The sequence below is a fragment of the Penicillium angulare genome, assembly GCF_028827245.1.
Source record: "Penicillium angulare strain IBT 27051 chromosome Unknown utg000002l_segment0_segment0, whole genome shotgun sequence".
In the NCBI taxonomy this organism is placed as follows: Eukaryota; Fungi; Ascomycota; class Eurotiomycetes; order Eurotiales; family Aspergillaceae; genus Penicillium; species Penicillium angulare.
The window spans coordinates 186,885-203,174 of NW_026623161.1; the positions used below are offsets into that span (position 1 = coordinate 186,885).

Sequence of the window (16,290 nt, forward strand, 5' to 3'; positions counted from 1 at the left end):
TATACTGGAGGGCTAGAGATCGAGGACGTGTATGTGAAGAGGGGAAAAGAAATACAGTGAATGGCGGGGAATATCGAGGTGTGGAGTAGAGTTTATCATTCCGTAATTTCTGCAACAACTTCATCAATGGAAATTGACCTCGGTTTAGTCTCCGCACAAAGCGTCATAGGGCACGGCCATGTTGCACGGGAAGAGGGGAAGAAGTGGAGTTGAAAGTGGACCCGGAAGTTAATGGAGATATTGTACAGATACAGCAGAGTAGATAATGAGAGCTTGGAAAAGGAAATTTATATTAAACATAGACTTGTACAATGATCATACAGAGATCAAGCAAACTGCATTCGACTATCTTAAAGCAATATGCTAGAAAGAATCAGGAGCTATTTTTCTGAGTTTGATGTCGTTTTTGACGAGGCATTTTGCCAAATAGAAAGCCTCTGTAAAGAAGAAAGAAAGAAAGAAAGAAAGAAAGAAAATAGAAATTTGCAGGATTGGAGATTCAAAGTAAAAGTCAGTGTCAGATCTGGCCATCGCAGAAGTGGCCAGTCTTGCATGGGTGGGCGCGTAAGGCTGTGTTAAAAAAGAAAAGAAAAAATGGAAAAAAAAGCAACGTAAATTCCAAATCCTCCATAGATAGTAAGGTGCAAATTCCCATTCGGTTCCCATTTCATGTCATAAGTAAAAGCTGAGCGAGCCCCGATTCTAGTGCATAGACTGTTTCGCCTCCAGGAACTCCTGGTCGCTTGCATCGAGGACATCATACTCCTCGTCTGTGAGGAAACCGGAGTCAGAATCGGTTTCATCCAGAGTCAGGCTCTCAACATCCTCCAGGACATCTCCCTCGGAAGCAGTGGAAATGGTGAAAGCTTGATGGAAGTTGGCCATAGCTTCATGAGTACTGGTCTCGGGAGACTCCTTCTCCAGCTTGGGGAAGATCATACGACTGCCGGTGGCCGCCTCCGTGGATTCAGTGGCAGGGACCTCAGGCTTAGCGGAATCTTCCACCTCAGCGGGCTCAGTGAACGGAACTGTCTGGACTTGGACATCACACCAGAGGCGGTGGCCGATAGGGGTACCATTGGGTAGCTTTAGGCGCCAGTATGAGATGGCAGTACCTTCACGGGCCGGAGTACGCAGGTTCACTGAGAAGTCAGCAGTGCTACCGGGATGGACAGGAGCTGTCAATTTGTTGCTTTCCATAGCTGAGTGAATGGTTTGAACGCTTGAGGGATGATCCGAGTCAACATTGAACATGGCGTCACCGCCAATGAAACGAACATCACAGCCCGCGGGCCAAGACCGAGGCCCTGGGTTGGAAAGAGTCCATGTCTGACAAAAAGTTGTGTTGGGAGACATCTTAGTGCCATCAGCAATGGCATCACGCACGAACAAGGCCTGGAATTCGTCCTCATCGGTAGTGTTAAGCGACTCGTTCTTAGGGGCTTCAACTTCAACAGGTACCTGTTTCACCATGGGCTGCTTCTCCTCGGGAATCTCAATGCCCCGAGGAGCGAAAGCTGTAGGTTCCATGGGAGCATCGGTGAGTGTCTGATCACCGAGAGCGGTATCACCATTGGAAACATCATCTGTGAAAGTGCGAACAGACACAGCACGAACAGGAGTCCTGAACTTGACCAAGGGGTGAGTTCGGTTGTGACTGTGGGTTGGAAGAGCTTCACAGTTGGCGCAGAAGTCCACATCATCACAGACAGCGCACTTGTAGCGGACCCCAGTGATGTAGGTTTGATTAGCCTTGTTCTTACATAGTGGCCCATCACAGAAGATACCAAAGTGAACTTCGATGTCACCGGTAGGCTGATCTCCAATGGCTTCGTAGATGGGTGCGAAGCGATGGCCAGGATGGCTCTGAGCAGCATTGTTTATGCAATCTGGGCAGTAGTCCCAATCAGGGCAAGAGAGGCACTTGTGGCGAGTGCCGATAATGGTCTAAAATGAAGTTAGCAATGTTATTTTCACAGGATACAAGTGAATAGAATTGAGATTGAATTACCTTGTCGCATCCATCACAGAGGGCCGCATGCTTGTATTGACGTCCGGGGAGACATCGAGATAGAATCAAGTTCTTCAAGCAGTAGTTACGATCCGATCCAAGGAAGAATGTATGGGCAGGGTGGTGGCCATGCTTGTTTCGCAAGAGGCAGCGAAGACACAGGTCATAATCTTCACATTCATTGCAACGCACCAAGTTGCTCTCATCAGATTCTATTATTCAAGATTGTTAATTCTCGTTCATGCTCACAGAAGAGGTAAATAGGGAATGGTCACATACCACGACAGCATCCATTGCACATGGGTTTATCCTCGCCTTGGATAGCCACATCCGTGTGAGACACGTTGGTGGGGACAGGGGCAGACAAAGGGTTGGCAATTGGTGCCTGCGCTAGCCTGGCCCTAAATTCTTGTCCCCACTGGGCTTTGAGTGGCTTGGTCTCCTCGATCTTTGCGGGACGAGGGGGGATTTTTTCAGTGCTGCTGTTAATGACGATGCCGTTCTCTACGGTGCGCTTGATGAGCCAATGGCCCTCTCCAAGACATGAAACGCCATCTTTCACACACTGCAGGCATAGATCATAGTCGCCGTGCTCGCAAATGCTGCAGTGGTAGTGCTCATTTGGAACTGAGCGACTGCAGTGGTTGCAATCGATGCAAAACACTCCACTGGGTGAGCCACTGGGCGATCTGTGGGAAATGACGGGGAAGTTGAAGGTGTCGGACTCCATTTGGAAATCGCGGTGACGAGACTCGGGAGTCACCTCGGAGACTTTGCTTTGGGAGAGTAAAAAGTTGGAAGTGAGAGAGCCACCAGAGTTCGCAGGATTTTGATCAGTGGGGGTAGAATGAGTTTCACCAGCAGCCACAGCGATGGGAGGACTAAGGACGGTTTCCAGGTAGCTGTATCTTGGAAGACTCTGACTCAGTTGCTCAGCTGGAAGAGTGATATCTGAAGGTGCAGGCACCGACGAATCAACGGCGCTAGCTTTAATTCGAAGCTTTGATTTTGCCTTCGCTGCCCGGTGCAGTTGTTTGTAGACTGATGCGTTATCACTGTCCAGGCGAATGTAGGAGCCGGCGCTGTCGGAATAGCGTTCAAGGATGACGTTAACATCCGCCGGAACGCCAAGCAAAGTGCGAAGCTAAACCAAAAGCATCAGTTAGTCAACAAGTAACTACAAAAGGGTGTCTGTGATGTTCTGTAGTCAACCAAACTAAGAGAATCACTCCAGTCGGCTGGCACGAAGATGGAATAGATGGTTGATCAAGATAAGAGATGGGGGCGGGTTGGATGTCCGGTCGGAGCTTGAGTGGAGACTCTCCCTTACCTTCTGGGGAAGCACCTGGGCCCGAAGATCTTTCAAAGGCAGCTTAAAGCGACGATTACTGTCATTAAAAAGGACTTTCACGGTAACCAAATGTTCTGGGCCCGGATGTGATGGAAGAGCTTGAGTAGCCATGATGTAGGCAGACGAGAAACAAACGGGTGATGGAAGTATGGGGAGAGGAACTAAGAGAGCTAGAGAAGTGGGTTGGGGACTAAGAAAATCGGGGTTGAAGAACAACCCAGAACGGGAAGGTGAGTAAATTATGGAAGTACAGGAGAATTTGAAGGAAGATAGATGAAGGAAATGGATGAAGAGAATACAGGAAAGATGGAGAGGGGAAGGGAAATAAGAAGCCAGAAGAGCAATCAACGTTGTACGGGGGGGAATTGAGCGGGTCACTGGGTCAGTCGGTAGGCGGTGTAAGGATGCTTAGATAATGCCGAATGACATAACATTTCGAAACCTTGGAACATTCAAGTAGTAAAGTACACAGTACAAGTCGGAGTGTCGGAGTACAAGGCAAATGCAGGGTGCATGGACTCTTTACGGCTGTACGAATTACGCATACGATGCGGGGCAGCCAGGTCTGGGCTATGTATCGGGCTAATTAGATTTCCACACATTTATATCATTTTACCTGTCCTACACAGATAATCGGGATGGATTCAAGTACATAGAGATCCGTCCAGATGTGGAACTTTTTGGTATTTCGTAATCCGTTAAGCGGCACTGAAAATAAGGCAAAATTATCATGCTAAAGGGCCAAGATCATGCTAGAATGACCAAGAAACAAATGCGGGGGAAAGCATGTGGGATTCATGAAGTAAAACGCTCAAATGCAGCACGACCGAGTCTAACAAGAGGAAACCAAAGGATGAAGAAGAGTAAATAAAAAAGAAGGAAGAAAAAAAGAACGGGCAATGCAAAAGGAAGAGGTAATGCAAAGGTTGATAAATGTGGGTTGTGGAGGAGGATGAAGTAGAGTATAGGTTGTGGGAAAGGTGGTAGTCGGACTTGACGAACCCAAAGAATTTCAAAGAGGTTGTGAGGAGGTTGTGGCACAGCTGGGGAGGATCATTGATAATGCCAAGAAGAAGCATTGCGTGAGAATAACCATGAAGCGACTCGTGCACAATGCAAGGAAGTAAGAAAAATAAGAAGAAAGGAATATAAAAAGAAAGAGAATAAAAAAAAAGAAAGACTAGCTCAGTAGCCTGTCCGTAGTGGAGAAAGAAGGGTCAAGTCGATCTTAACGATCCAGGATCGACTCAAAAGCCAAACAGGTCGCATTTGGAGAATCGCATCAACCGATTTTCAGAATATCCTGATATCAAAACATACGAAGACCGGCAAGATCGATCTCAAATTGTCTTGTTTGATGGAGAGTCGATTTGAAATTCAGGGGAAAGAACTTGAAGGGAAATCCATCTGGGTGTACTCTCCAGACGAGGTCCATAAGCCCGAGTCGGCAGTATTCCTACAGGATTTTAAGTACCCTCCCTATTCACTGGGCGCCATAATAGACATTCCCAGGACCTGGAGGTTGAGGTTGAGGGTAATAATAACTTGTTCCCGGAGGTGTGATCATTCCCCCAATTCCCACCACACCCCCGGGGCCAGCTCCAGACTGCCCGTAGTTAGGATTGGAGTACATGTGGTTGGAATTATAGAAGTAAACGGTCCCACCAGACTCATGAGCAACCATTTCGGATTGCGAGTGTTGTTCACCCAAAGAGGACCCGGGCATTTGTTGGTAAGGCAAGGGTTGCTGCCCAGGAGCGAAATTTGGTACCGAGGCCCCAGGTCCCATCGGTCCACTATATGTCGAATAATCATGACCCGCGTAGTACATCGCCCCAGGAGGATAAGGCTGATAGTAACCAGTTGTGCCATAGGTAGGTTGAAATGAAGGTGCATGGATAGCACGCTCGGGGATTTGAGAGAGAGGCGTAGCAGATGGTTGGCTGGGCGGGCCATGGGCACCGCCATCTTGGCCAGGACCGCTGACCGAAACGGGAACAGGAACTTGATGATGAAACGGCTGTTCTTGCTGCGGTTGGGGAGGGTTGAAAGGGAAGCTCTCCGGGCTTTCAATATCTGCCACAGAAACCGTCTTCTTCGGGCGAGGTTGATACATGGGAATGGGAGCGGGGCGACTTTCACGATAGGGAGGATGTTGGTGGAGAGACATAGGCGGAGGCATAGGTTGCATTGGTCCTGGATGGCCCATATGCATTCCAGGTGCCGGCGGGAAGCCCATTGGACGGGGCGGAGGTGGCAGGCGAACCACTGGCTTACTAGCATCAGGTGGAAGCATAATAGGTCGAGCGTAGACTGACCCTGCAGGTGACGGATAGCCATCTTGAGATGACATTCCAAGTGAGGTCCGACGACTTGGAGGGAGACTGGGTGGATAGGCACCGGGGAAGTAACTTGGCCGTCGAGGGGGATACATCCCACCTCGGCCCCGGCCACGCCAACCCTGGTTTGGACGCAGGGCACGAGGAATGAAAATAAAAGACCGGTCTGTGGACGGGAAGATATAGCGGGGGTTTTGATTTGGAAGAGATATTCTAACTGGTTTGTCACGCCGCAAGGGAGGTCGATGTTGAGGTAGTCGGGTATGCTGTTTCTTGGGCACCGCAGCGAAAGATGTGGGGTGACTCATTCCCGGCAAAAATACTACGACAGGCACACTACCGACCAATGTGGTGCTAGAGAAGGTCCTGTTTGGCGGAGAGGATCGGGGGGCAGTGGGAACTGCGGCGGCAGGTTGGGGTGCAACAGAAGGTGCAGGTTGTTTCGATACCGGCGGATCATCTCCAGCGACAGTAGCATGAAGATCGTGTGCCCATAGCCCTACGCTGACGTCGCCCTTGGAATCTCTGTACGTTAAAATGTTAGTATGTTTTTGAAGCTTCCTTAGCGAAATCAAACCATACCTGCGAGTATTGCCATCCACAATGAGACCATACGGTCGAGTCTTGCCCTTGTTGGACGCGCGATGGTTATTAGACCCCATCTCTATCGTGCGCTTATCGTGCAAGAAAAAGCTTCCCCGAGTTGGAACAAACGCTGGGTTCTGGTCTCTCTCCTTTGCATACTTGTCATGGTCCCGCCGCTTGCGAGCAGCCAGAGCCTCCCGTTTCGGCTCAGTGGGAGGGGCCGATGGAGTTCGGCCAGCCTGGAGCCCTTTACCTTGATTCACTTGGTCAAAATGTATTTCCTCCATATCACCTGAGATTTTGAGGCCATTCAACATAGCTTCCGTGTCTGAAACTGTTGACTTAAGCTCAGGCTTGCCGGTTGATGTAGAGCTATTCCGAGCCTCTTGTTCGTCGGTTTCCCTGTCGTTTGTTGTTTTGGCCGTCGGCATCTCATCTTCGGTCTCACTGCCCTCTACATCGGCGTCCTCATCCTGGTGAGTGTCGACCGAGCCCTCGCTCAAAGAGTCGTCTTCAAGATCGCCCGCCAAAGAACTCTCGTCTTCTCCATCATCGTCTCTTCTCTTCCTACGGCTTGCTCCGATATGACGTCGAAGGGGAGCCATGGGTTTTTGTTTAATCGTCGATGACCGATTTTTCGCGAATGAGAGTTAGCGGTCTTGGGCGAAATCAATATGGACGACTTTGAATGATGTAGAACTAGTGATTGATCTCCAGTGAATTCGGTAGGCACAACTTGAAAATAAGAAGGAAATCGTGGACGTTTTCAGATAACGTAGAGCTAGCGATCTGGATCTAGCGAGTATGGCTGAGAAGAATGGTGTCGGGTCGTCGATTTTGAAGAAGATCAGATGAGGAATATAGACAGAGTAGGGGACGACCGTAGACAAAGTAAAGCTCGTGAACCTGGACAAGGCCGGTATGGCGGATTTATAAAGGAGGAAATCGTGGGAAACCTTGGACAAAGCAGAGCAGAGCTTTCGAATCAGAGAGAATCGGCAGGGATGATTTTATCGCGCGGTTATGAAGCGAGGTGAAATGGGCATGGAGGATTTGAACTGAATTGAAGGGTGATAGACAAGCTGGGCGGGTTTAGCCAAAAGGAACAACGGTTGGAATGTTCAAGAATATGAATAAGAAAAGAAGAAGGAGCCAAATTAAGAGATAAAGTGGAACGGTGAATTTGAAGGCGATCAAAAGAAAAAGAAAAAAGAAAAGAGCAAGGGGGGCATGAAGAAGCAGAAAGGTAGGAACAGCAAGAGAGATATTGTCAACCCGCAACAGGCATGACATCGGACGAGACGTCACCCCCAATCAGGCTTAGTGGGGCGGTGAGAGGCAGTTCTGCCCAATGTGAAGCTTGATTACATACACATCCGTACTAAGAGTGAGTCTAGACTAACAAGACACATTGTATACTTCAAAATACTGTGAAGAACTGATCTACTGATTCATATTCTCTCTCCTTTATCCTGGGAAAATACAGAGTTTAATTCTTTTCACCACTCGGGTCTTGTCTCTGACTTTGGGTACCCTTTGGTTGGACCATCATACGGGTAACATATCCGTATACATAATGGTGGGTTGGTGGTGCAATAGGGATGCAGGGAGCGTCGGCTACTGGGTGGATGCCACCACCCTTGATTGATAACGCCCAACCCGCCTGGATAGGTAATTACGACTCACCTCCGAGGTCACCTCAGAGTATAGTTACTAGCATACCACTACATAGTATTTACTACATCATGTATCAACACTGGGTCATAATCACTATTGAATCTTATCATATAGTGTTTACTTAGCCATTGATTCATTTATTTGTAATTCAACATTACAGGAACATAAATTCCCAGCACTTCTTCCATTTAAATACTTTAATGCCACGGGGAAGTACATATACCCACATGCACATGAACACTTGGCAATGTATGTACTGCCTACATGGCCTTTGAGGTATAGACTCCAATACAGAATCGAGTGCAAACCTCTAGCTTGTGGCTATTGGTTACACATTAGAGAAAAGGAGCACTCATCAGAGCTAAAATAAGTCTTTCAATTTCGTTTCCACATCAATGCCATTGTAGACCGTATATGATATAGTTGCTAGATGGAGGCCCAAATGTTGCCTAAAACGCCTGTGGGTTTGCTGCATTGATGCGTTGGGCCCGCGAATGACAAACAGCAGGAGAACCACGACTTCGAGTCTAATAAACAGATAAATAAAGCAACATACATGAATAGTAACCAAATACACCAATGATCGGATTTGAAAATCCCTTTAGTCGAATGTAGTTTTTGAGCCTGAAGCTTCAACAATGGCTCCACTGAGACGTTGTACGGTCTCTTTCGAGTATCGAGAGTCGTCGACTTCAATTCGCTTTGGCTTGAAGGAGCGAGGCCGGCCCTCGGAACCATTGCCCTCGCTAGAATCTTGATCATTCTTCTTGCCCTCGCCATCCTTGCCAAATCGCTTCTTATAACGAGTGGTAGCATCCTCCGCAAATTCCAATTTCATACGGCGACCCATAAGCTGGTTCACCCAAATCTTGCGTCTGGGAGCCTTCTTGCTGGCCTTCTTGGACTTCTTCTTCTTCTTCTTCTCAGAGTCCGAATCTGAGTCCGAATCCGAACTATCTGATGACTCCTCGTCCTCTTCTTCGAACATGATAAAACCTCTCACCGCTGTTTCAGCAGAAGCAATGTCCTCAAACTCCACCCATCCATATCCCTTACATTTTCCTGAATCCTGGAAGGTCGCGAGATGCACATTGGTCAAGGTACCGCATTGGCTAAAGTGTCCCTCGACAATTTCCTTCGTAACATCGAACCCTAAGTTGCCAACGAAAATGCGGCGAGACGGAGGGTGACCGGGCTTGGCGTTGGCTGCGTTTTCTGTATCCTGGGACTTCTCGGGCCGACCCTCGAAGCTTTTCGCATTCTTGATCAATACTTTGCGGCCAGTGACAAGCTGCTCGCTCAATCCTATAGCCTCGTCCAGTGCCTTTTGGGTGGAGAAGTCGACGTAGGCGAAGCCCTTGTTCTGAATTCTCCCAAATCTCTCTTGCCCCTTGGGCATGTTGATTCGAGTAATTGTATCATCGGTAATAGAGCTATTAGAGGTGAAGAAGTTGCGAAGATCGTCACGGGTTACTGAGAAGGCCAAATTGCCGATCCAAATTCCATAGTCCGATCGCTTAGCTGGAGCAGGGGCTTCCTTGGACTGAGGCTTATCGTTTGTATGTTTCTCCTTCTCATCAGAATCGGGCTTCGAGGGCTCTGACTTTTGCTTTTTTGCTTTGCGCAATGCCTTCTTGGACTGCGGCTCGGGTGCAGAAACATCAATTTCAAGCTCGGGGCCGTCTTGAAGCTTTCGCTTCTTTTGGGAAATATCGGGTGACTCGCTCATTTTGCCGATGGAGCAGAAAAGACTCGAACGGATTGAATTTTGGGGTGAATGATTTGAACTGTTGGTTGGCGAGTGAATGGAATTTCTCCAGATTCACTTTTGCGCCAATAATTTTTTTACGGCCGGCCAGGCCCACCGGTCGCGCAGCCCGAGAGCTTGGCGCGCGAAGACGGGCGACTTCTGATCATGGTTCAACCCTTCGCTCCTTCATCCCTACTCAAGTCATTTCTCTCCATCATCTTATATTTCCACCATGACACAAGAAACGAACGAGAACGAGCCAGTCTCGGACACACTCCCTGATGCACCAGATTCAGCCCCTGCGAAGCCGTCGGTGCGGTCTTTCAAGTACAACGCCCTCTACAAAGCTGCCAAAGAAACGTGGCTAATAAGTCAATTAGGAAGAAATATGCGAAGCTGAAGTTCAAGTTTGAGCATGGAATTCGAGATAATGAGACTCTTATTCGCGAGGAGCTTCGAATCGAAGACTTATCAAAGCGAATCCAGGAGCAGAACGAGTATGTCATCTCCACGAACTCCCCAGGGCAGGGGGCCCGGCTCCTCTATACGAAACGAGCTATAGACCAAGATATCTAACTGTGGTGCAGTCAACTCCTCGAGGTTCTCATGGAGTTCAACGAGAGCGTTCATGTCTCACCCTCTGTACGATACGACTTGAACATGCCTGGCGACATTCCCTTCCTTCCTACCCCAGAGGAAGAGATTACACCCCTAGTCAACGATGCGACGCTAGCTCGAACCGCCCTGAAAGAAGCTAAATGCGAAATGGCGAGTGGGAAATTCTCACCCAGTGCCTATCGCCAAGTGGAAGAGAGCATTAAGCGGAATAAAGCATTTGCCCCGTCTCTGCAGTACAGCGAATTATGCAAAATGCCACACAGCGACACAAATACTACGACAGATGAAGCAAAAGAGGCCTTAGAACGAAAGCTTGGTTACTTTACTCCAGAGCATGAGACAGAGTATTACCTAGCTCTGGACGCTAAGTTGGGAGATGAGGCTGCCGGGACACAACTCGCGCGTGTTCCAGAAGCGCCGACTTTTGCCGAGCGAGAGAAAGAGGCTACCATGCGGAATCCTGCCTCAGTCTACAATTGGCTTAGACGCAATCAACCCCAAGCACTACAGGACCACGAGGTCGCGTCGGAGAAATCAGCATCACGACCCTCCAACGCCCGTTCATCCAAGCGGGCGCCGGCGCAGCGCAAAGAAGAGGATACTGTGGATGAAGATACTGGAGAGGCGGAGCCTACTCCCAAGGGGAAACGCAAGCGTGAGGAGGATACTGGATATCGTCCCAAAGGTGGAAGTAGCCGGCCTAAGAAGAAGAGGGATGACGCGACTCCTAATCGGAGCTCTAAGAAGGCTTAAAGCCTTGTATACACTCCGATCCTTCATTTCATATTTCTTTTGAATGTATTATTATGGCATTTCAAGTGACTGTTTTGAAGAACATGCGGGGGAAAACTCGTTGCCTTTCGACTATAGTATTCAAAGAATTCTCCGTTAAAACAGCTTTTGCGAATAGAATTGGTCTTTTTTCATATCTTGTTCCTTTTTATCTTCAAATATGATCCCTTCCGTTAAGTTCCTTACTAGGCTCTTTCATTCCACCCTCGAATTATGCAGAGGATTGATACTGCTATACATCGTATTAATAGATGCGATTTCTAGACGCATCAAGTACTTAGATAACATTGGAACTAGTAATCATGCTTGAAATACAACCTTCTCTTGGCTCGTATTCAGCCAATCCAATTGAGTATCAGGTGTTCCCCTTCTAACGCATTAAACATGCTGCACCTGTGCAGCCGAACAGTTCACCAGTGGATCATGAAGATCAAGTGGAGCCGGTCACGTGTATCAAAAAGTCTCGGAGCCTGTATATCTTCGGAGCTTCACTCTCCCAAGTAACAACCACCAATTTTCGCCAATCCGTTCAATTCTACGAAAATGGCCATTACAATTCTACCTCCTGTGGTAGAGGACCTCGGTCCATACAAAAATGACTCTGATTCCGACGATGACATGTCAAACAACTCAGACTCCGACGTTGAAATGGGCGGCGTCTCTCTACAAAAAAAGCGTTCCCCCTTCGATAGCACTAAGCTTGGATCCAAATTTGTGACCCCAGGTGAAGTCGTACATGACGATCCCCAGTGGATGAGGTTAGTACCACAGAACTTCTATGGCCTCGGAGTCAAAATGCGGGGCACATTTCCTACTTTATAAGAATCTGATCAAGCTAACCTTGTCTTCCTAAAAACAGAGGCCACGGAACCTACACAACTCCTCTTTCAACATCTATTATTGCCACTGTCGCTGGTAATGTTGTACAAACCAACAAACTGCTCTCCGTACAGCCACTTAGAGCCCGATACACTCCTGAAATCGGCGATCTTGTCGTCGGCCGCATTGTCGAAGTACAATCAAGACGATGGAAAGTCGACATTGCAGCCCCACTCCTTGCACAACTTCCTCTATCCGCGATCAACTTGCCCGGTGGTATTCTGCGCCGACGAACAAGCGCCGACGAGCTTCAAATTCGGACATTTTTCAACGAGGGAGACCTGGTTATCGCCGAGGTACAAAGTGTGCACCAAGATGGATCGGCATCCTTGCACACACGATCTCTCAAGTACGGTAAGTTGAGAAATGGCGTTTTCCTTGCTGTGACTGGAACTGGAGGCGGCGGCGCACGATCAAATCTGTCGAAAGGTGGTGTGGATTCTTCATTGGCGGTTCCCGGATCAGCTAGTGGGACAGGAGGTGTCGTTCGATCTCGACGACAGGTCTGGACTCTTCCCACAGCTCATGGTGGGGGTGAAGTCGATGTGGTTCTCGGTGTGAATGGGTATATTCATATATCGAAACATGCAGATGGAGAGGCAGCGGCCTCGTCAACTACGGAAAATGTGTCGATTAACCGTATGGAAGAGCTCGTTTCTAGTTCGATCTACTCTAGCCAGAATGATGAGATTCATCCACAGACTCGACGAGAGATTGCCCGCTTGACACAGAGCATTCAAGTTCTTGTCCAAAGTGGTGTGCGGGTGGATGAGGACACTGTGACGGGTGCTTACAACGCAAGTCTACAAGTGGATCTGGAAGTGGGCGATGATGAAGATGAGGACGAAGGCCGGGAGTATTTGGAAGGCATGAAGGCCCGACGAATTATAGAGTTGGTGGTCAAGGGAAATTAAGTATACTTGGCCCCTCTTAAGAAAACAAGAATTGTACGATACCCCGGATTAGCATAGATAGGACTGGTTCTCTATGACAATGATGATAATCTATGAAAGATCACGAATAAAAAAAATAAAATAAAAATACGGTTGATACATAGCCTTGCGATTGTTCCTCCCTTACGTGTGCTATCTTGAGATTGGCTAACAATGAGTCTAACCCTCGACCGCTGCGTAGCGCTTAGATGAAGTATTAGACCTCACCATGGCCCAAATTGGTGATTGTGCATGACATCCCTGTCTTATCACATTAGCCTCTGGATACGGATAATAGGGAAGCGTAATGGAAATTGGCAAATCCAGAGATCTATACTCCGTTCTTGTCGACGAGATCCATGATGGGAGACGGTAGAGGAAGAGCCCTGGAGAAGAGATCACCTATGAAACCCTAGCGAGTTCCCAAGGGCTTCCCAAGGACTTCCCAAGGACTTCATCTTATTCAATTTCTCTTTATCTTTTCTCCCAGGGCTCGGGTCTTACTAGAGCCAGTTCCATGTACGATCATAAGTGAGGGTTTACCATGAACAAGATATGAGATTGATGGTGTTACATATGGTGATATCCTCTCTCTTCCATTCTGATTCCTTGAGTTACTTCCCCTAGATTCTTCCGCACAGCCGAACTTGTTCCATCTATACCCTTATTCTTCTCTTCTCAATATTTTACCACATCACTATCGAAATGGAACTTGAACAACTTACCCAAGAACAGTACGATATGGGACTTATGGAGATGTACATAGGAAGATCCTCCAGACATCTGGACATCTGGACATCTGGATCAATGTCAGCAGGTGAATATCAAGAGTCTCATTGGCCACAGCCTCTGCACTAAGCCCGATTGGAGAATCACGGGGGAAATCACGGGAACATGGAGAAAGGGCAGAGTTAATAATCACCAAAGCTTCACGTTCTGCGATTTTCTTCCTTCCCTTCCTTTCATTCACTTTCTCCTGTTTACTTCATGTTTCTCTTGAAAAACGATGTGCTTTATTACTTTTTTTACCTCCAAATTTCACTTTACCATAGCTCCGTTCCTATAGGTTAAACTTTCTTCAACTGTTGCCTCCGAGGTCTACTTTTATAACCTACTTGATTATTCTTCAACATTTTTACTTAACCTTCCCATCCTCTCTACAATGCCGGATCTTCGTCGCCAAATATTTGAGAGCGGCAAGACCGTCTCTCGAAAGGCAGCTTCTCGTGAAGCCTCAAGAACCAACTCTCACGCAAGCTCCAAGCAAACTTCACGTCAATCTTCCCGAGCTGCAAGTAGGCAGCCATCCGATGATGAAGATGCTGGATATCTTTCTGATGATACAGCTATGAGGTGAGAAGTTTACACCCCCCTTCCATGTCTTAATCCCTTTGCATGGGTTTATCTCTTCTTCTTCTTCTTTTTTTTTTTTTCTGTGTGCATTTTCAAGTTCTCCATCCCCACGGTCCCACTCGTGGCGGGATGATGTCACCGCGGTGATTTATATTTTTATATTTTTTAATAAAATTTCATGTGCTTAGGGCAGCTCGCTGACAAAAAAACCTCTTTAGTATCGGATCACTCGATGACGAGAACCCAGAGCAAGACAACGTCGACTGGCCACAGGAACTAAGCGATCGAGTTCAAGAACTTCTCGATCGCAAACGTTCCAGCGTCCAGGGCCGCGAAGAAGCCTTGGCAGCATTCTGCCGTTTAACGAAGTACCATTATGCGGAAGAGGAGCTTCGCGCCTCCACCAGCGATCTACTCAGTGCGTTTGTGAGAAGTACTCGAACTGACTCCAGTACCCGGGAAACGACCCTGGCATTGCGAGCCATCGAGCTCCTTGCCATCACCACCAGTGACGATAAGATCTTTGAGAACGCCGAACCCATCTTAACTCGTACAATTCGTGACTCCTCTTCCAACACAGTAAAGGCTGCAGCGATCCAATGTCTCGGTACTTGCACGATCTTCGGTGGTGCAGGTGAAGATGGAATGCTCGATCAAATGACATTTCTCTTGGACGTTGTAGCCTCGGACGGACAATCGATTGACGCAAGCGACGATCCAACCAGCGTGACCGCTGCACTGCAAGTATGGGGATTCCTCGCGACAGAGATCGACGACTTCGAGGGTGAAAGCGAAGAAGCGATTCAGATATTCATCGACCAATTAGAAAGCGGTGACTCGGGAGTTCAAATCGCTGCAGGCGAGAACATTGCCTTGCTGTATGAAAAGAGCTACACACCCCAAGAGGACGATGATGACGAAAGCAACGAGTCCGAGGATAGCGACGAACACGCCACTACCGGGAATGGACCCAAGCTTATCAAGCGCTACAACGCCTATCACAACACCCCTGAGCTAGAACGCCAGCTCCAATCATTGGCAAGCATTCATTCCAAGCGAATCAGCAAGCGCGACAAGAAATCTCTTCATAGCAACTTTGCCTCCATTCTCACAACCGTCGAGAACCCACGACGTGGACCCCGTTACAACATGGCCATTGATCAAGACACCAACCGCCACTACGGAAGCACCTTGACTGTCAAGATCGGTCGACACGGCATTATGAGCATTGACCGGTGGTGGAAGTGGACTCGGTTAACATCATTGCGTCGAATCATGCAAGGTGGGTTTGCAGAGCATTATTTTCAGGGCAACCGCTCCGTTCTGGACAATTTACCTGTTATGCTTCGAAGTGCTAGTTCTGGTCAAAGAACAGTAGACCGTGAGAGTGCGAAGAAGGCTGCTAAGATCCGCAATTCGCGACGATGGACAGCACAACATTCAGATGATGAGGACTGAACATATACAAACTTGACGCTTTTGCTTTTCATGAGTGCCAAATTTTATTCTTTCTGGGCGTTTTGGATTTCAACTCTTTGGATTTTCCAGTTTTTGACCTTGCACAGAAGATCACTGGGTACGTTTAATGTTTTTACGTTCACGACGATTCCGTATGGCATTCTTGCAATTCCGCCTTCTTTCGTTTCCTCAAGCAGGTATTCGGGGCTGTTAATAATGGATCGAATACGAATAGAATCCATGATATTTTTTAGACAAATCTTCTGGCCATTTTCGAGAGATCCAAACTTTAGGATTAGAAGTAGTATATAAAATTTTATTTAATTGACACTGTAGTAGAGTTATAAGGCCAGTTAAACTGTATTCCGAAAAAATGGAAACCGACAACCTGAATCTATATAAATCCTGAATAATCTTTCTTTTGCGTTTCAATAATCTTCAACGCATGCATTAAGAAGAGAAAAGGCCAAAGAGAAGAGAGAATGCATATGGTATGAATGAGGAAGAGGGGGAATAGAACAAAAAACGAGTCTCCAAATCATTGA

At 47.7% G+C, this 16,290-nt stretch overlaps 6 protein-coding genes across 6 annotated transcripts; 3 read left to right on the plus strand and 3 right to left on the minus strand.

Annotated features, from left to right (window-relative positions):
• Positions 1–702: 702 nt before the first annotated feature.
• Positions 703–3,473, minus strand: N7478_001534 (ZZ type zinc finger domain protein; the record flags this gene model as incomplete). Its single annotated transcript, XM_056917749.1, has 4 exons — positions 703–1,947; positions 2,012–2,223; positions 2,291–3,155; positions 3,342–3,473. 4 exons carry the CDS (start codon positions 3,471–3,473, stop codon positions 703–705), a joined length of 2,454 nt encoding a protein of 817 aa, XP_056783360.1.
• A 1,372-nt stretch (positions 3,474–4,845) lies between these two features.
• On the minus strand, positions 4,846–6,891 carry N7478_001535 (uncharacterized protein; the record flags this gene model as incomplete). The annotated part of the gene is made up of 2 exons (XM_056917750.1): positions 4,846–6,226; positions 6,284–6,891. 2 exons carry the CDS (start codon positions 6,889–6,891, stop codon positions 4,846–4,848), a joined length of 1,989 nt encoding a protein of 662 aa, XP_056783361.1.
• A 1,673-nt stretch (positions 6,892–8,564) lies between these two features.
• Positions 8,565–9,692, minus strand: N7478_001536 (putative RNA binding protein Rnp24; the record flags this gene model as incomplete). Its single annotated transcript, XM_056917751.1, has 1 exon — positions 8,565–9,692. The coding sequence occupies one exon, from the start codon at positions 9,690–9,692 to the stop codon at positions 8,565–8,567; it is 1,128 nt and encodes a 375-aa protein (XP_056783362.1).
• Positions 9,693–9,945: 253 nt separating this feature from the next.
• Positions 9,946–11,084, plus strand: N7478_001537 (uncharacterized protein; the record flags this gene model as incomplete). Its single annotated transcript, XM_056917752.1, has 3 exons — positions 9,946–10,040; positions 10,094–10,210; positions 10,301–11,084. 3 exons carry the CDS (start codon positions 9,946–9,948, stop codon positions 11,082–11,084), a joined length of 996 nt encoding a protein of 331 aa, XP_056783363.1.
• Positions 11,085–11,666: 582 nt separating this feature from the next.
• Positions 11,667–12,916, plus strand: N7478_001538 (exosome non-catalytic core subunit RRP4; the record flags this gene model as incomplete). Its single annotated transcript, XM_056917753.1, has 2 exons — positions 11,667–11,881; positions 11,983–12,916. The coding sequence occupies 2 exons, from the start codon at positions 11,667–11,669 to the stop codon at positions 12,914–12,916; spliced, it is 1,149 nt and encodes a 382-aa protein (XP_056783364.1).
• Positions 12,917–14,096: 1,180 nt separating this feature from the next.
• On the plus strand, positions 14,097–15,745 carry N7478_001539 (IFRD domain-containing protein; the record flags this gene model as incomplete). Its single annotated transcript, XM_056917754.1, has 2 exons — positions 14,097–14,287; positions 14,506–15,745. 2 exons carry the CDS (start codon positions 14,097–14,099, stop codon positions 15,743–15,745), a joined length of 1,431 nt encoding a protein of 476 aa, XP_056783365.1.
• Between the last annotated feature and the right edge of the window lie 545 nt (positions 15,746–16,290).